We start from the raw sequence: 19817 nt of genomic DNA on the forward strand, positions 1-19817 counted from the left end.
CTGAAAGGGAGGAGGGAAGCATGTAGTCTGTCCTGAAAGGGAGGAGGGAAGCATGTAGTCTGTCCTGAAAGGGAAGAGGGAAGCATGTAGTCTGTCCTGAAAGGGAGGAGGGAAGCATGTAGTCTGTCCTGAAAGGGAGGAGGGAAGCATGTAGTCTGTCCTGAAAGGGAGGAGGGAAGCATGTAGTCTGTCCTGAAAGGGAGGAGGGAAGCATGTAGTCTGTCCTGAAAGGGAGGAGGGAAGCATGTAGTCTGTCCTGAAAGGGAGGGAGGAAGGAAGGATGTAGTCTGTCCTGAAAGGAAGGGAGGAAGGAAGGATGTAGTCTGTCCTGAAAGGAAGGGAGGAAGGAAGGATGTAGTCTGTCCTGAAAGGAAGGGAGGAAGGAAGGATGTAGTCTGTCCTGAAAGGAAGGGAGGAAGGAAGGAAGGAAGTAGTCTATCCTGAAAGGAAGGAAGGATGTAGTCTGTCCTGAAAGGAAGGAAGGAAGTAAAGAAGGATGTAGTCTGTCCTGAAAGGAAGGAAGGAAGTAAAGAAGGATGTAGTCTGTCCTGAAAGGAAGGAAGGAAGTAAAGAAGGATGTAGTCTGTCCTGAATGGAAGGAAGGAAGGAAGTAAAGAAGGATGTAGTCTGTCCTGGAAGGAAGAAAGGAAGGAAGGAAGTAGTCTGTCCTGAATGGAAGGAAGGAAGGAAGTAAAGAAGGATGTAGTCTGTCCTGAATGGAAGGAAGGAAGGAAGTAAAGAAGGATGTAGTCTGTCCTGGAAGGAAGGAAGGATGTAGTCTGTCCTGGAAGGAAGGAAGGAAGGAAGGAAGGAAGGAAGGATGTAGTCTGTCCTGGAAGGAAGGAAGGAAGGAAGGAAGGAAGGATGTAGTCTGTCCTGGAAGGAAGGAAGGAAGGATGTAGTCTGTCCTGGAAGGAAGGAAGGAAGGAAGGAAGGATGTAGTCTGTCCTGGAAGGAAGGAAGGAAGGAAGGAAGGATGTAGTCTGTCCTGGAAGGAAGGAAGGAAGGAAGGATGTAGTCTGTCCTGAAAGGAAGGAAGGATGTAGTCTGTCCTGAAAGGAAGGAAGGAAGGAAGGATGTAGTCTGTCCTGGAAGGAAGGATGTAATCTGTCCTGAAAGGAAGGAAGGATGTAATCTGTCCTGAAATGAAGGAAGGAAGGAAGGAAGGAAGGAAGGAAGTAGTCTGTCCTGAAAGGAAGGAAGGAGTCTGTCCTCAAAGGAAGGAAGGAAGGAAGGAAGGAGTCTGTCCTCAAAGGAAGGAAGGAAGGAAGGAAGGAAGTAGTCTGTCCTCAAAGGAAGGAAGGAAGGAAGGAAGGAAGTAGTCTGTCCTCAAAGGAAGGAAGGAAGGAAGGAAGGAAGGAAGTAGTCTGTCCTCAAAGGAAGGAAGGAAGGAAGGAAGGAAGGAAGTAGTCTGTCCTTAAAGGAAGGAAGGAAGGATGTAGTCTGTCCTGGAAGGAAGGAAGGAAGTACTCTGTCCTGGAAGGAAGGAAGGAAGGAAGGAAGGAAGTACTCTGTCCTGGAAGGAAGGAAGGAAGGAAGGAAGTAGTCTGTCCTGAAAGGAAGGAAGGATGTAGTCTGTCCTGGAAGGAAGGAAGGAAGGAAGGAAGGAAGGATGTAGTCTGTCCTGAAAGGAAGGAAGGAAGGAAGGATGTAGTCTGTCCTGAAAGGAAGGAAGGAAGGAAGGAAGGAAGTAGTCTGTCCTGAAAGGAAGGAAGGAAGGAAGGAAGGAAGTAGTCTGTCCTGAAAGGAAGGAAGGAAGTAGTCTGTCCTGAAAGGAAGAAAGGAAGGAAGTAGTCTGTCCTGAAAGGAAGAAAGGAAGGAAGTAGTCTGTCCTTAAAGGAAGAAAGGAAGGAAGGAAGGATGTAGTCTGTCCTTAAAGGAAGGAAGGAAGGAAGGATGTAGTCTGTCCTTAAAGGAAGGAAGGAAGGAAGGATGTAGTCTGTCCTGGAAGGAAGGAAGGATGTAGTCTGTCCTGGAAGGAAGGAAGGATGTAGTCTGTCCTGGAAGGAAGGAAGGATGTAGTCTGTCCTGGAAGGAAGGAAGGATGTAGTCTGTCCTGGAAGGAAGGAAGGATGTAGTCTGTCCTGGAAGGAAGGAAGGATGTAGTCTGTCCTGGAAGGAAGGAAGGATGTAGTCTGTCCTGGAAGGAAGGAAGGATGTAGTCTGTCCTGGAAGGAAGGAAGGATGTAGTCTGTCCTGGAAGGAAGGAAGGATGTAGTCTGTCCTGAAAGGAAGGAAGGATGTAGTCTGTCCTGGAAGGAAGGAAGGATGTAGTCTGTCCTGAAAGGAAGGAAGGATGTAGTCTGTCCTGAAAGGAAGGAAGGATGTAGTCTGTCCTGAAAGGAAGGAAGGATGTAGTCTGTCCTGAAAGGAAGGATGTAGTCTGTCCTGAAAGGAAGGAAGGAAGTAGTCTGTCCTGAAAGGAAGGAAGGAAGGATGTAGTCTGTCCTGAAAGGAAGGAAGGAAGGATGTAGTCTGTCCTGAAAGGAAGGAAGGAAGGATGTAGTCTGTCCTGAAAGGAAGGAAGGAAGGATGTAGTCTGTCCTGAAAGGAAGGAAGGAAGGATGTAGTCTGTCCTGAAAGGAAGGAAGGAAGGAAGGAAGGAAGGATGTAGTCTGTCCTGAAAGGAAGGAAGGAAGTAGTCTGTCCTGAAAGGAAGGAAGGAAGGATGTAGTCTGTCCTGAAAGGAAGGAAGGAAGGAAGGAAGGAAGGATGTAGTCTGTCCTGAAAGGAAGGAAGGAAGTAGTCTGTCCTGAAAGGAAGGAAGGAAGGATGTAGTCTGTCCTGAAAGGAAGGAAGGAATGAATGATGTAGTCTGTCCTGAAAGGAAGGAAGGAAGGATGTAGTCTGTCCTGAAAGGAAGGAAGGAAGGATGTAGTCTGTCCTGAAAGGAAGGAAGGAAGGATGTAGTCTGTCCTGAAAGGAAGGAAGGAAGGAAGGATGTAGTCTGTCCTGAAAGGAAGGAAGGAAGGAAGGATGTAGTCTGTCCTGAAAGGAAGGAAGGAAGGAAGGATGTAGTCTGTCCTGAAAGGAAGGAAGGATGTAGTCTGTCCTGGAAGGAAGGAAGGAAGGAAGGAAGTAGTCTGTCCTGAAAGGAAGGAAGGAAGGAAGGATGTAGTCTGTCCTGGAAGGAAGGAAGGAAGGAAGGAAGGATGTAGTCTGTCCTGAAAGGAAGGAAGGAAGGAAGGATGTAGTCTGTCCTGAAAGGAAGGAAGGAAGGAAGGATGTAGTCTGTCCTGGAAGGAAGGAAGGAAGGAAGGATGTAGTCTGTCCTGGAAGGAAGGAAGGAAGGAAGGATGGATGTAGTCTGTCCTGAAAGGAAGGAAGGAAGGAAGGATGTAGTCTGTCCTGAAAGGAAGGAAGGAAGGAAGGATGTAGTCTGTCCTGAAAGGAAGGAAGGAAGGAAGGATGTAGTCTGTCCTGGAAGGAAGGATGTAGTCTGTCCTGAAAGGAAGGAAGGAAGGAAGGATGTAGTCTGTCCTGGAAGGAAGGAAGGAAGGAAGGAAGGAAGGAAGGATGTAGTCTGTCCTGGAAGGAAGGAAGGATGTAGTCTGTCCTGGAAGGAAGGAAGGAAGGATGTAGTCTGTCCTGAAAGGAAGGAAGGAAGGATGTAGTCTGTCCTGAAAGGAAGGAAGGAAGGATGTAGTCTGTCCTGAAAGGAAGGAAGGAAGGATGTAGTCTGTCCTGAAAGGAAGGAAGGATGTAGTCTGTCCTGAAAGGAAGGAAGGAAGGAAGGAAGGAAGGAAGGAAGGAAGTAGTCTGTCCTGAAAGGAAGGAAGGAAGGAAGGAAGGATGTAGTCTGTCCTGAAAGGAAGGAAGGAAGGATGTAGTCTGTCCTGAAAGGAAGGAAGGAAGGATGTAGTCTGTCCTGAAAGGAAGGAAGGAAGGAAGGAAGGATGTAGTCTGTCCTGAAAGGAAGGAAGGAAGGATGTAGTCTGTCCTGAAAGGAAGGAAGGAAGGATGTAGTCTGTCCTGGAAGGAAGGAAGGAAGGATGTAGTCTGTCCTGGAAGGAAGGAAGGAAGGATGTAGTCTGTCCTGAAAGGAAGGAAGGAAGGAAGGAAGGATGTAGTCTGTCCTGAAAGGAAGGAAGGAAGGAAGGATGTAGTCTGTCCTGAAAGGAAGGAAGGAAGGATGTAGTCTGTCCTGAAAGGAAGGAAGGAAGGAAGGAAGGATGTAGTCTGTCCTGAAAGGAAGGAAGGAAGGAAGGAAGGATGTAGTCTGTCCTGAAAGGAAGGAAGGAAGGAAGGATGTAGTCTGTCCTGAAAGGAAGGAAGGAAGGATGTAGTCTGTCCTGGAAGGAAGGAAGGAAGGAAGAAAGGATGTAGTCTGTCCTGAAAGGAAGAAAGGAAGGAAGGAAGGAAGGAAGGATGTAGTCTGTCCTGGAAGGAAGGAAGGAAGGAAGGATGTAGTCTGTCCTGGAAGGAAGGAAGGAAGGAAGGATGTAGTCTGTCCTGGAAGGAAGGAAGGAAGGAAGGAAGGATGTAGTGTGTCCTGAAAGGAAGGAAGGATGTAGTCTGTCCTGGAAGGAAGGATGTAGTCTGTCCTGAAAGGAAGGAAGGAAGGAAGGATGTAGTCTGTCCTGGAAGGAAGGAAGGAAGGAAGGAAGGAAGGATGTAGTCTGTCCTGAAAGGAAGGAAGGAAGGATGTAGTCTGTCCTGAAAGGAAGGAAGGAAGGAAGGATGTAGTCTGTCCTGAAAGGAAGGCAGGAAGGAAGGAAGGAAGTAGTCTGTCCTGAAAGGAAGGAAGGAAGGAAGGAAGGATGTAGTCTGTCCTGAAAGGAAGGAAGGAAGGAAGGAAGGAAGGAAGGATGTAGTCTGTCCTGGAAGGAAGGAAGGAAGGAAGGAAGGATGTAGTCTGTCCTGGAAGGAAGGAAGGAAGGAAGGAAGGATGTAGTCTGTCCTGGAAGGAAGGAAGGAAGGAAGGAAGAAAGGATGTAGTCTGTCCTGGAAGGAAGGAAGGAAGGAAGGAAGAAAGGATGTAGTCTGTCCTGGAAGGAAGGAAGGAAGAAAGGATGTAGTCTGTCCTGAAAGGAAGAAAGGAAGGAAGGAAGGAAGGATGTAGTCTGTCCTTAAAGGAAGGAAGGAAGGAAGGAAGGAAGGATGTAGTCTGTCCTGGAAGGAAGGAAGGAAGGAAGGAAGGATGTAGTCTGTCCTGAAAGGAAGGAAGGAAGGAAGGAAGGAAGTAGTCTGTCCTGGAAGGAAGGAAGGAAGGAAGGATGTAGTCTGTCCTGAAAGGAAGGAAGGAAGGAAGGACAGACGGTCTGTCCTGAAAGGAAAGGGAGGAAGGACGGACGTGGTCTGTCCTGAAAGCAAAGGGAGGAAGGACGGATGTGGTCTGTTCAGAAAGGAAAGGGAGGAAGGACGGATGTGGTCTGTTCTGAAAGGAAAGGGAGGAAGGACGGATGTGGTCTGTTCTGAAAGGAAAGGGAGGAAGGACGGATGTGGTCTGTTCTGAAAGGAAAGGGAGGAAGGACGGATGTGGTCTGTTCTGAAAGGAAAGGGAGGAAGGACGGATGTGGTCTGTTCTGAAAGGAAAGGATGTATTGGTGTGTATCTTGCCTGTTCAGGAAGGATGTATTGGTGTGTATCTTGCCTGTTCAGGAAGGATGTATTGGTGTGTATCTTGCCTGTTCAGGAAGGATGTATTGGTGTGTATCTTGCCTGTTCAGGAAGGATGTATTGGTGTGTATCTTGCCTGTTCAGGAAGGATGTATTGGTGTGTATGTTGCCTGTTCAGGAAGGATGTATTGGTGTGTATGTTGCCTGTTCAGGAAGGATGTATTGGTGTGTATGTTGCCTGTTCAGGAAGGATGTATTGGTGTGTATGTTGCCTGTTCAGGAAGGATGTATTGGTGTGTATGTTGCCTGTTCAGGAAGGATGTATTGGTGTGTATGTTGCCTGTTCAGGAAGGATGTATTGGTGTGTATGTTGCCTGTTCAGGAAGGATGTATTGGTGTGTATGTTGCCTGTTCAGGAAGGATGTATTGGTGTGTATGTTGCCTGTTCAGGAAGGATGTATTGGTGTGTATGTTGCCTGTTCAGGAAGGATGTATTGGTGTGTATGTTGCCTGTTCAGGAAGGATGTATTGGTGTGTATGTTGCCTGTTCAGGAAGGATGTATTGGTGTGTATGTTGCCTGTTCAGGAAGGATGTATTGGTGTGTATGTTGCCTGTTCAGGAAGGATGTATTGGTATGTATGTTGTCTGTTCAGGAAGGAAGGATGGAAGATATCCCTGACCAGTTCATCCATAAAGTATTGCCCCTGGATAGAGGGTGTGGGTACCGGAGGCAAAGCTTGGGCCTTTTGCGTTTGCTGCTGTGGCGAAAAGGTGTATGTGAGGAGTTCATACACAAGTCCTTCAAAAATATTTCCTAAAGTGGGGGAGTTCCCATTCGAGGACTTGTTGCTGCATCCTGCTCCACACGTCTGCTAAGTCATTATCCGTTCCTGGGAGATACTTTGCCACCAGGTAAATGTGGTGCTGAACACCCACTTCCATATTGTCTGAGAGCTGTACAATTGGGGCTACCATCTCCGACCCCTTGTTTCTGTAGATAATACATGGCTGTCATGTTGTCAGCACAGACCAAGACAACCTGGTGAAAGAGGTGACAAAAATGTATTCAGGGCCAGAAATATTGACTGAAGCTTGAGGTAACTGATAAGTAGGGATTGGTAACAGAGATCCCAAATGCCCTGTACTTAGTTCTTGAAGGTGAGCAACCCCAACCAGTCAGTGATGCATCGGTAGTCATAATGACCAGAGTGATAGTGTCCAGAAAAGGCCGCCCTTTTAACAGGTTGGTGGTGTTCCACCATTGCAAAGAGGTGAGTATGGTGGGTCTAACAATACATCTTCCAGGTGACCCCGTGACTGAGACCACTGCGGAGACAGTGGGTGCTGAAGTGGAAGCATGTGGAGTCTGGCATGGGAAACTATGGCAAAGCTGGAGACCACCATCCCCAACAGATGCATAACAGCCTTGACTTTGTACAATCTTCTTGAAACTGGGGAAGAAGAGACAGGAAATTGGGGTATGCTATCCCTAATTCCGCACTGAGAATAGCACATAGATAGGGTTGTATTTGAAGAGTTTAGAGGTGGGATTAGAGAAAAGTGTGAATCCCAACATGTGCAAAAGGTCCACTGTCCTCTGAATGTTACACTGGCATTGTAACATGCTGGTTCCGATGAGCCAGTCATCAAGGTAAGGTAATATGTACATTGTGTCTCCTGAGATGTGCTGCCACTACTGCTAAGCACTTCGTGAAGTCCCTGTGAGCTGTGGTGACTCCAAAATGGAGGATCTTCAGCTGGTAGGGTTTGCCTGAAATAACGAATTTTAGGCACTTGAGATGTTTTGAGTGGATGGGTATATAGAAGTAGGCAACCTTTGGATCTTGGGCAATCAAAGTCACCCTGTTGTAGGAGGGGAATAACATTTTGAAGCATGACCATGTGAAAGTGGTCTGATAAACTACTACAGTCTAAGGGTCTGAGATCCACACCAGGCCTGAATAAGCCATCCATTTTGGGGATGAGAAAGCTTAGGGAGTATACTTCTGTTCGGTGGTTTTGTAATGGAACAGGCTATGTGGCCCCTTTGAGAAGAAGGGATTGTACCACTTGTTTGAGAAGGGTGAGGTGTTCATGGGATGGCCTGTAACAGCAAGGGTAAATGTTTGGAGGGATGGTAAGGAGCTCCAGGCAGTAACCATGTTGGATAATGGAAATGACACATTGGTCCGAGGAGATGTTGACCCATTCTTTATGAAAATGTTCAAGTCTTCTCCCAACAGGTGTGGAGTTTGGCGTGAGAAACGTGGGTAGTCACGTAGAGCTAGAGGTAGAGCTGTGGGTGGTGGTGGTGCTCTAACCTCTGCCTCAGTTGCTATTGTCTATAGGCTCCTCTGAAGAAACCGAGAATGAGGTTTAAGGCTGTCTGTACTGGGAGGGTAGGGCCTCTAAACATGGGGTGATAAAAAGTGCCTCTTTGTGAGGGGGACTGAAGAGCAGCCATGGCTTTTGTGGTGTCTGTCCTTTTTCAACTTCAAGGGTAGAGTACACTTGAGGGCTGAAAAGATGTTTTTTGACGAAGGGCATATGCAGCACTGCTTGTGGGACCTCTGGTTTGAAGCCAAACATTCGAAGCCAGACGTGTCTCCTTACCAGGATACCAGTGTTTATACCACGTGCATTTGTGTCTGTGCCATCCAGGGCACAACTGATGGAATTAGTGATTGTTTCCCACTGTGCAACAATCGGTTATTTTTTTGCAGTGCTCATCTGGGAGATAACTCCTCCATTTCATCTCAATGAGCCCAATCTTATCATGCTAGCACGCCTGTGAATTGGCAATTCGCCTTTGGACAGTCCCTGACAATTGGCCAGTTTTCATGCAGTAGGTGGACCTGGGTTCTGATATATAGTGGATCTGAGGGAGCAGGTTTGTACTTTGTCTACTCTAGGGGTGCTAGCCCTAAAGCGGACCCATTCTTTAAAAATGTCATTTGAGTGACAAAGCATGGTAGAGAGCATGGGGAGGAACAGGATATCCCCATGTGTGAACATTAGGGTATTGGAAAGGAATTCCTGCTTGATAGGGTCCCTGTGCAGCTATTACCTGCTGGCAGGATGTAGTATCCTCTGGTGGGGAGGGTCATGCAGGGTACAAATCTAGATCTGTACTTATGGGAATGGGGTCATGTGTGTCCAATGGATCTGGGTCCTGCTGCATCCCACCCAATTCTTCCCCAGTAAATGAAAGGAAACGGAGGTGCGAGTTCTCCTGCAGTAGGAGAGGCAGGTGAATGAGGGGGGGGGGTCTGGAGGAAAAGCAGTGAGTGGAGGTGAAGATGGATCAAGAGGAGGAGGGGGAAGAGGAGGAGGGGAAGAGGAGGAGACTTGAGAGAAGTGGTGGTAGCCTTGTCCTTTATGACCTTTATTGGCAGTGGAGGAGTGTCCAAAGCCTCTTGGAAGGACAGTTTCCTCTTGCATGTAAGGGGGGGGAGGAGTAATGCACCCTGTACCCTCCTGGGTATGGAGGTGGCACGGTCGAGCATCCATAGTCTCCAAAATAGGCTCAACTTGTAATGGCGCAGTTGAAGACTATCTGGTATCTTTGTACTCCACATGAGTTGGCTCCCTTGTATTTGGCACCAACTGTTTTGGTCAGTGTCCTTTTGTCAGCACCGAAGTAGAGGTGGAAGCTGGCTGACTCGGAGACGAAGTTCTTGGTGCTGAAGTACAGACTGAGATGGCTCAGACTGAGGAGCTGGAGGCCGATGCGAAAGACAGTGTTGTGGTCTTGGCTATCTTCAGAGCCGAGCCGGGGGGCAGGACAGCCAAAGCAGCTTTTCGGATCCAGCCATGGCCTAGTGGCAGTCCAGCAACCTCTGTAAGGGGCCTTTTAGCAGTTTGAGGGTGGGCAGGAGGAGCGACAGTACTCATGGGCTTTCTCATGGCTTTTGATATCCAACTGAACGTCGAAATCCTGGATGGACAAAGCTTCCTCTTGTTCCAGCTCCTCAAAGATGTCAGGAGTGTCGTCCGGAGTCTTGTGCGCCATCTCCAACCAATGAGATCTTTGGTCTCAAGGGGTCTTCTTCCACTGGAAGGATTTCCAGTCATCGAAGGAAGCTTCCTAGTGATCAAGTGAGAGCCACATGTTACACACCACACCAGATGTTGGTCAGTGTGGGTGGGGGTTGGAGGGGGGGGATTTGGAGTGTCACAGAGGGCAGAAACAAAACGGCATCAGTTCCATCAGCTCAGCATATTCTTCAGTGTCATGTGGTGAGGTAGGCCGGAAACGCCCTGGAGGGCACACGGTTGGTGCCCAGACTGACTAGTGGAGGTGAAAGTGAAACTGGAAATACGCAATTGAGAAAACAATACAGTTGATAAAAGTAAGACAGAAGGAAAGTTTCAAAGAGAGTGAGTCCAAAGATGAAGCGAAGACACGTCCAAACCAGACGGCGGAGAAAAAAAAACAATCAAATAACCGAGTCAATGCTCATGCGCAGTACAGCCAAGGAGTCACTCAATCCCGAGATTCGAAAATGCTTCTTCGAAGAAAAACTTGCAACTCCCTGAACACAACACTAGATGACAGGAGTATGCAGAGCATGTGTATCTAGTCGCGCATGGCAAACATGGTATTCAAGAAGTATTTTGTCAACAGTATGTACAAAGCTTGATCTTTTCTGCAAATAATTTCAAGGTGTAACCAAAGTAGACATTAGCATAGCTGACACTCCCAGAATGTTGAGACAACTTTTACAACTAAGCTTAAATGTCCTTTTTAAAAGAAAACACTAAGGTCAGCTTACAAAGATTAGTCAGGTTTATGTCATTAGGTTGAAGTTGAGTGTTGAATGCATTACTTAGTTACAGAGGCAAGGTTTTCAACACCATGTAATTTCACAATATTAGGTTCTCACAGGGATAGTATTTTTACCTCTTTCAGTCCCACATATCCAGTTCAGTGCATTCCAAAATGTGTTAGAACACTACTCAACATTTAAGAGCAATCCTGTTAGTGGCTCTCAATTCAAGGATTTTTTTTTTTTTTTTCTACACACCTAGTTAGTTCAGTCACCTTATGAACTATACATTGACCACTACATTATCTTTTCTAATAAAAGACATCCCAGACTGGCAACAATATACTCTTTGCTGGTTCCTAGATTAGATCTGCAATACATTTTAAAACATCCCAGTGGTTCCCTTAAAGAACTTTGTGAGGCAGCAAGAGAAATTTTAACAAGATATGCAGCGACTCAAAGCCAGCATAGTTCCTTCCGCACTAGGGTGGTCAGGTTTATGGAAGGAATGTGGTTTACAACATACTTTAAGACCTTATGATACGTACAGAAAAAACTATATAAATAGGTATTCAATAAAGTGATAGACCAACATCTATGCTCAGGATCTTAAGGTCCTTATAAGAAGTTCACTGAAGCATAATGTTTTAATCAGTCTATGGCCCTCAACTATGATGGCTCTCAGGGGAAGGGTTTACTACATCTATTTCATGTAACATAGTAACTTTTAAATGACCCAACATTATTGTGACAGTCCAAGTTTTACAGGAAACTCTGCCTTTACTTAAGGCTCAGCAAGAAAGCATCAATTCCTGGATAATGAACAAATGTTTTTTTTAAACTGGCTACTCCCTACAGCTATCATACTCTAGGACAGGTTGAATGCCTCATGGGTGCCATCAGCTTTGTTGCAAATTTTACATTCAAGAAGCAAAGGTAGTTATAAAAGATGCTTCACATAAATAATTACAAAAATGTTAAACAGCAGGAACAGACAAGGCGGACGGTCATCGTTAATTTTCTGAACCAGGATGTTGAAACTGAAATTGTCCAAAGACAAATATACAGGACTAGAGTGGGCAAGTCTCCATGAACCAGAATATAAAGATAGATGTCTATCACACAATACAGTCTTAGTGGCTCTTTCAACTCTAAAGCCAGACTGCAGCCCCCAAGAGGTTACCCAACTTGATGTAGGCTAGGAGTTTAAACCATTGCAGCATTTCCAAAATATGCACAAAAATGGTAAATTCTTAACTGGTCTGCAATTCTAGGTGTTTTCACTATCTGAAGGTTATTTAAGCAACAGGGATGCTCGGGAAAATCCAAGCAACTTCATGATAAAAGTAGCAAAGAGTTCTAGGAACTTTCTTTTCCATTTTCAAGGGATCAGGATCTTCTGGGCAGGTTACACTATAGCAACAGCTCAGGTTAATCTCTTATTGAATAACACCGGAAAAGATAGTTTCAGCATCAGAAACTGGAGTGGATTCTGTTTGACCAGAATGTAAGCTGCCATGACCAGTTTCTCTACCTGTCTTTATAATATTCCAGCTACTCACAATGTAATTAACTAATGAAATCTGCACAGTTAAACGCCTGTCATTTTTGTCATCAGTAGGTAGTTTACAAAGTCTTCAAGTCTGACAAGGGCTTTAAAGTCAAACAGTTTTTTTTGGGAGGGGGGGGGTGGGGGGGGGGGGGGGGGAGAGATTCTTGCTATCCCAACGTAACAGTTTAAATATTTTCTCTCTCTCATGTTTCAACTCCAAGTTTTTTTTTTAGTTTTTTTTTTAGCTTGCATATCATCCTTTGATCCAGTTTATTCACCTCCCTTCATTCCCTATAGTTTGAGCAGCACCGTTAGATTTAGGTTGTTTGCCCAAGTAAAAACACAAACAATTAATCCACAACCTAGGGATCTTCTTATACCAAAGCTGTCTTTTAGATGATTTACCCCCTTTAACAAACAGGATGTCATAAAAAGAAATCCTTCAACATAGGTTTTTAGAATTTGAATATTCAACCACTTTGTTAGAAAGGTAGGGTCTCTTATAAAGGCGCAGCAGTGACAATAATGGTGTCAGCAAATTGAGCCACTATGTTAAAATCCAAAACAGGCAAGGGAGTTTGTGATTGGGCTCCCTGGCAAATTTGTTAAAACCTAGTTCCGCAAGGGACATCCAAACCTTTGCAGCCCTCCTGGACAGGTTATTGCTGCACATTCAATGCCAATCTTATGCCACTGGCCCATTACTGCCAGGCCTGCAGTCACATATACCTAGGCCATTCTCAGAACCATGCAGTAGTTAAGAAACCTTTAAAATAATTTGTTTGGGGTGGGAGGCAGGCCGAAGCAACCAACCATTGGAAAAAACATTAACAAATTGTGTGTGAAATCCATTCCTGAAGTGCCATGTTAATGAATCCACAAAATCAGAGTCCTCTCTAGGAAGATGGCTATTGGTATCAATGGCCCTGGAGAAAGAAAATCTGGATTCAGTATACACAATGAACTTTGCTCCAACTCTTAGCTTTACTCCCAAGCAGCACCCTGCCTAGGATCCTGGATCAAGAAATTCCACATGCCTCAAAATACACTTTACCTGCCCATTCAGAACTTTAGAAGGAAACCCAATATATTCTATAGATCCAATTGTTCTACTTCTAAACTCCCTCTTGACTACTTCAGTGGACCAGACAAAGAAAAGAAAGCTACTTGGCAACACCAGTGTAGTTAAAAGGACCGTACTAATGTAACACTACCATCACCTTAAATTAAAAGTTTTTGGCTCCCTAGAAAGAAAGGCCTTTTCACATTTGGGACAATTAACACGATAGCCTTCTTACATGTATCGCACAAACGTCTTATATAGTCAGACCCTGCAAATGCCGGAGGGTGGGCTGCAAGGTTTGCTAAACGTTCTGGATGAGTCACAGTACCTTCCCAACAAATGGCAAGGTAATTTATTTGACATGCTATGGCTACTGCTAGTGTCCGCTTTTTGTATGCTAGTAACATTAACATGAATCAGATGGTTCACTGGTGCACTAACTGCACATATTAAGGGAGGTATGATGGGTCTAAAGTAAATCAAGGCGGTTTACAGGGAGAAAAAAGAAAAGAAAATCTATAACGGGACTTTTCCATTCAATTCTTTTGAAATGCCCAATAAGCTGCTCTCATGACTGCTACACGAACATGGGAGCCTTGATGCTCGGCCCATAACAACTGCCCCCCTCTTATTATTGCCTTGCAAGAAGAGCGTATTGCTTTTGCAAAAAAACTCTGCCAATTCATTAAGGGTTGTAGAGAATCCATTGCGTCATTTAAGTCTGTGGCTCCCTCAGACCTCAAACTGGGAGAGTGGGGAGGAAGTGGCATTCACTGGCTCAAACTCCACCCTCAGAAAATTCCCTGCTTTAAGTAAAGCTTCACACACTCCGATTATTCCCGCCATATCCCTTGCCACCCATACCTGTGACAAAGTAGTTTATTTGGATTCTGGTTTGTAAAAGTAATTTAATTTCTTTACTTTGGAGTTTGGGGCAGTCTTATCTGAAACCATTGCCTCTTGTTAGTCAAAGTGATAAACTGCAAATGTTGTCTTTTTGTTAACAAACATCCTGCTTACACCATAAACTTTGTACAGCTTCCAAACCCTTAACATAATCTTAAAATATTTGAGTACTCTGGACAAGGATCATCTGAAAAAAGTAGATCACAGGGGTACTTCGTGCACATCAAACAGATAACTACATTGCAAGCAATTTGACTACATCCATTTCAGCCACCAAGTGTTAAAGTATTCTGCTTCAAAAACAAACACTGAGGTGCAGTGCAGCCAGCAGCCAAAAACGCGCCTTTTTTTAGTACATGGTGACAGCTTTACCTCTTTTGACATGACATCTGATATATGGTAATCCTCTTCTCTCCCCCTTTTCTTTTTCACAGCTGCAAAATGAATTTATATGCTTTAAGTAAACAAAAACAGAAGCAGGGGAATTGTAAAGAGGTGAACAAAAATAGATGTACCTTGCATATCTTTTTCCACAACTTGATTTTCTTCCTGCAAGAGAAAAGAAATCGCACCCGAGTATTTTTTTTTAATAAACAATCACCCTAAATTATATATTTCACTGGAAATATAACGTTCATTTCATAACTAAGGTGAATGTTTCACTTTTACAACTCCGAGATAAGCACCCAAAAAACAAATTTTACACATTAGATTGTACAATAAAAAATAAAAAAAGTAGGCACAATTTTGTAACTGAGTAGATACATGGCATTGTAGTGGTATGTGTCATTAACAATGCTTTGGGGAGATTTGTGATTGAAATTATCCTCATTGTTGACAAATCACTGCTTTTTATGCAGTACATGGACAACATTCTCAACTGAAGGTTGAAGGGATTTTTTTTTTTTTTTTTTTTTTTAAACACACTTTCCGTATTCCGATTACTTAACGAGACCTCCACTTTAGCAAAGTTTTAGAGTCAATGAAATACTCATTTTGATCATAGCTACAGTTGTACGTTTCCAAACATTAAATGAGTGGATTTACTGTAAAAAGTGTTTTCACATAGTTTACCTGAAAACTACAATCCGTCAATGTGGCCTAAAAACAGATGTAGTTAGTCCTTACTATGTTGCCTTGATTATTCAGCCATGGCTTCCTACAGACGCCCTAGAGAGGCAGTCAACATTATGGGTCTCAAACAACTGGAGGATGGGGTTCAGAATAATTTTTTTCCTAGAGCTCAGCTTTTATATATGATAATGGAGAACACTTTCACCGGTTTTGCTACAGTTTTCATATTATGACTCCCAGAAGAGCAGCACTATGTTTACAATAGCAACAGTATATTACCTATGCTTGCCTTTATAAGCCAAATCGTCAAACACGTAAAAAGTAATCTTCTCAGATGCTGTGCCACCCGAAACGACATGAATTTTTTATAACTGAGAAGAACATTGTATTTGAACCATTCTTTACCATTAAAGTTGCTACCTTCCATTATCCCTATCAACATGTACATATAATGCATTACAACCACAACTTGCTATCAGGCTTGTATAGTTAGCTAACACGATCATGCGGCAAGAGGCAAGCAGTCCTTCACTCCCAGAGTAGATCATTAAACATATATATATATATATATACACATATATATATATATATATATATATATATATATATATATACATACATACACACACACACACACACACACACACACACACACATATATACACATATATATATACACACACACACACACACACACATACATACATATACACACTCCACCTGAACTATACCTTCTAAAACGAGTGGAGAAACTTAGTTATGACCAACGTATCAATGTTGTTCCCATTTGTAGTCGATGTGTGGGGAGTCCTACGACTCCTGCTAGACTTGAGCAGCAGACTCATTGAGGCATTTGAGCATTGTAGTAGAGCAGATCCTCCCCCCCGGGGAATCAAGGCAGTATCAGCTCGTGCACAGCTCTGCTACAAGCAGTAGTGAGCATGCAACAACTGACGTTTCAAATTACTGAGATACTTGCGCAACTGTTTTCAGTGCCCGAACATGGATATACTCTTTTTTGGGAGTGGGGGATGGCTTCAGAGACAACACTCCTCCCAGGTACTTTGGCACTGAAACCTGTGGGGGTACAACCTAATTTCAACTCTGCTCTGGGGCAGGTCTTGCTTAAGGGGGGTGCATGGTGACCATGCAGACACATTAAATCAGGGCAGGATACCAGATGGTGGAAGGCCTGTTACAGCAGCCATGAGGCAACTATATTTATTCATTGAGGTCAATTCTTGGAAGGGGGGCTGAATTAGGCAAGATCAAGGGAAAGGAGGATAATAAGGGTGCTGTCATACAATGGCTGCATAGGATTTAGAAACTCCCTCGTATCCCTTCATGGCTGATTAAAGGAAAAAAATTGGAAAACGATCAGATACTCTAAAGGTGATACCGATAGAAAATGAGAAGAAAAAAAAAAGTTCCTTCTTCAAAATCCTGGACATCAGTAGGAGAGAGAGCAAGGAGACAGAAGGAAGGTAAAGGCAGTTGGAGGGGAGGAGGGAAGGGGGGGGGGGGAATAAGAGGGATGTGCCTATAGACCAGGAGCACAGTCCACACCACCACCCCTCCCTTCCTTCCTTCTTTTAAGGTTACCTCACAGACCACCATGTAATGCAAGGCTATACTCTTAATTAGGTCATCAGAGGCCACAACAAGGAGTAGCAATTTTCAGGATAGTCGGGCTCAGAGTCAGGACGATAGAGAAGTAGTGCCTGTGAAAAGCCTCAAGTCCGACCAAGTGAGCCCCCACCTGGACCTGAAAAGTATAATCCCAAGCCTTAAGAACAATATAATGGTTAGGTCTGAGCAAGGAGTACGCCAAGCCCTCCGATCTAAATCTGATTACTTGGCAAAGCAAACAAGGCTTCTGGAGGAGAATATGAAGAGATTACTAGGTCTTCGAAATACCATTAAACAGTCCTTGAAACAACAAAATGGGCAGCTAACAGAGAATTCAGAGATAACGGAGAAGCATACCAGGAGAAATAACTTAAGATTTCCTGGTGTTCCAAAGGGGTGGAAGGCAATCTAAAAGAATTTGTAATTAAGCTTTTGAGAGTAGGAACCCTGAAGTATAGGCAGGACCCTGATCTAGGGGTGGCTATTCAGAGGATTCATGGGACCCCTACAGACACAGTAAGTGCCATAGGACCACTTGAGAATTCTGGTTAATTTCTTAACCTATTCAATTGAGGGGTTAATTTTGCTGAGAGCCCTGAAAGGCAGCCCACTCATTTAATGCACTTTGCTTATTAGATTAGCTCAGATATTGTCAGGATCACAGCACAAAGGCACTGGGAGCTAGGGTGCAAAAGGGAAGAACTAACTAAATTGGGGGCGAAGGTGCAGCTGAAATTCCCATCCCTACTGAAAGTTATGTAGAAGAATGAAATGCATAACCTAAAAGAGGGTAAGGAGGCAGGTGAATTAACCAATAAAAATAAGGTAAAACTCCCAAGAAGGGATTAGCATAGCAGAGCATGTAGCAACACCCTGTTAAAGAATAGGCTGATAAATTTTGTTTTGTTTGACTTGATTCGGCTTAGAGCACGAATATAATGCAGATGCATGTGGCATTCCCTCCCTAGGGACCCCGAAAAGGCAATAAGATGACATTTAGTGTAGGGATGATTCCGCGGGGAAGGCACAGGTGGGAAGGAAACATTCAAGAAAATAAGGGGAAAAAAAAAATCCTTAACTCACTGAGAAGCACTGGGTATTAACAGACTGCGAACACGAGACTGCAGAACCTTCCCAAACATAAGTGCTACCAATTTTCCCTGGGAGAGAAGGGACTTGCCTTTAGGGACTAGGGGCAAGCTTGAACGACTAACATGGAATGTAAATGGCCTGCATTCTAGGAAGAGGCAGAAGTTGGCAGCAGAATAGTTGAAGGGTACTCGGGCTCAAGTTATTCTCCCAGACTCACTTGGATAGAGCAGAGTTTACAGCTTACTTTAAGAAATGGAGCTGGACACAATTTGTTAGCACAGACCAGATTGTTGGGACAAAGAGTAGCTATCATCAGGAAGAACTCAGGGTAAGGCTTCTAGAATATTAAAACAAATAGCTCAGGGAGATGGATCATGACCACCTTAGCAATGGGCAAGTTACAGTGGACATGTGCAGGAATTTATGGCCCAAACTGTGATGATCTGTCTTATCTAAGCACACTAGAATGCAATATGTTAGAAACTCCTGGGCATAATCCTTGTAGGCGGAGATCTTAATATCTTGGTTAAGGGACTGGAAATAACTACTAAATGTAGCTATACAGCTACCCCAAATTCAAGGAGGAATCTTAGAAGCATGATGCAAGATCTGGTACTAGCTGATATATGGTGTATGAACTTCGGCACTAAGAAAGGTTTCACTTTTTATAGTAAAAAGTACAGGCAGGATTCTCATGGTCTACTTTTTGGCTGACAAGCATGTGATCGGGATGTCACGTCTAAAATCCATACACCAGCAATATTATCAGCTCAATCTGCAGTTGTAATATCCCTTGATTTACCAGTGTCTAGGTGGGAGGTGAATCCGCGATACAACCAGACTAAAAGATGACCTGTCCCAGTCCTCTTTTCAATAAAACAAAAGTTATGTTGACATAAATCTGGGTACAGCTAGTAATAACATGGTTTGGGACACCTATAAAGCAAAATCAGAAGAAGAGGACCTGCAAAAGAAGGGGACAGAGTCCAGTCCATGGTGGAGTGTCCAGACGGGGCAGGAGCCACTACCCACCCTTCTTGGTTGAAGATCCGGGTCGACCTGGGAGGAGGAAGATCAGCTGTGGAGGAGAGGAGCTGCAGAAAAGTCCTTATAGCCATGCAGATGTTCCACATCAGTCGCCAATGGTCAGTGGTTAGGAATACCACCAACAAGCTTGGCAAATGCAAGATGGAGCGAAAGAAGAGTTGCAAGACTGAAGAGGAACACAACAAGGTTCAGGGGACTCTACCCTTTGAGGGGAGTCCGTGCTAACCCTCAGCAAGCATGACAGCCAACTGAAGCAGTCGAAGGCCCCACGGGCAACTGACTGCCAACCGGCACAGTAAGTTGCAGTGAGGCTTAATCAGCACACCTGGAGAGGAGTCCCACGTCTCTGTAGTGGCAGAGGAGATACTATCTTGGCAAGGTGCTGGAGACCGGGGCTACTTGGAGCCTTAAAGGCCCTCAGAGCACAAGTCAACAATCCTTGGTTGCTGCAAGAGTCGCACTGCACAGAGGTACTGTCCTGCATGGGGAGGCAAGGGCTCACTGTCTCCCAAAGCGGCCACCACCTGTTGCAGGATCCATGCAGTTCAAGAAGAGGGCAGATCCAGGAAGGTGGCATCTTTGCCCTAGGCGCCTACAGATGCAGGGAAGTGACTCCTTTACTCCAAGAGATTCCTTCTTGCTGAACTCTTTTCGACCCCAGAGGATGCACAGCCATGGAAATTGTGTCCCTGGCTCCTTCCAGCATCTGCACCATGTTGCAAGGCATGGTTGTCTTGGGAGTTGCAGCTTTGTGGGTTACTGAAGTGTCCAGTTGCGGTTCAGGTGGCCAGGAGCAGAAGGTGTTGATGCAGAGGAGTACTGGTGAGTCTTACATGCCGAATCTGGGACCCACCGCAAGGAAGTCCCTAAATAGCCCTAACAGAGGGCTTGGTCACTTTGCACGGTGATCACCTATCAGAGGGGGCCACTAACGTCACCTGCCTGGCTTGGCCACTCAGATGCTCCCAGAGTTTTCTGCACATCTTGTTTCCAAGATGGCAGAATTAAGTGGCCACCTGGAGGAACTCTGGGTACCACCCATGGGGTTGTGATGGACAAGGGAGTGGTCAGTCCCCTTTTCTTTGTCCAGTTTCGCGTCAAAGCAGGAACCAGGATCCCTGGACT

General features: G+C 44.9%; 1 protein-coding gene across 2 annotated transcripts in view; it reads right to left on the minus strand.

The window, feature by feature from the left end:
• Window positions 1-19817, minus strand: part of HELLS (helicase, lymphoid specific) — a 549822-nt gene that overhangs the window by 479074 nt on the left and 50931 nt on the right. For both annotated transcript variants that reach the window (XM_069240496.1, XM_069240495.1), the window contains exons 5-6: window positions 14366-14399; window positions 14223-14284 (exon numbers count right to left, since the gene is read on the minus strand). In XM_069240496.1, the coding sequence (XP_069096597.1) occupies window positions 14223-14284; window positions 14366-14399 (96 nt within the window). The remainder of the gene's footprint in view (window positions 1-14222; window positions 14285-14365; window positions 14400-19817) is intronic.

The sequence above is a fragment of the Pleurodeles waltl genome, chromosome 6 (assembly GCF_031143425.1).
Source record: "Pleurodeles waltl isolate 20211129_DDA chromosome 6, aPleWal1.hap1.20221129, whole genome shotgun sequence".
NCBI lineage: Eukaryota > Metazoa > Chordata > Amphibia > Caudata > Salamandridae > Pleurodeles > Pleurodeles waltl.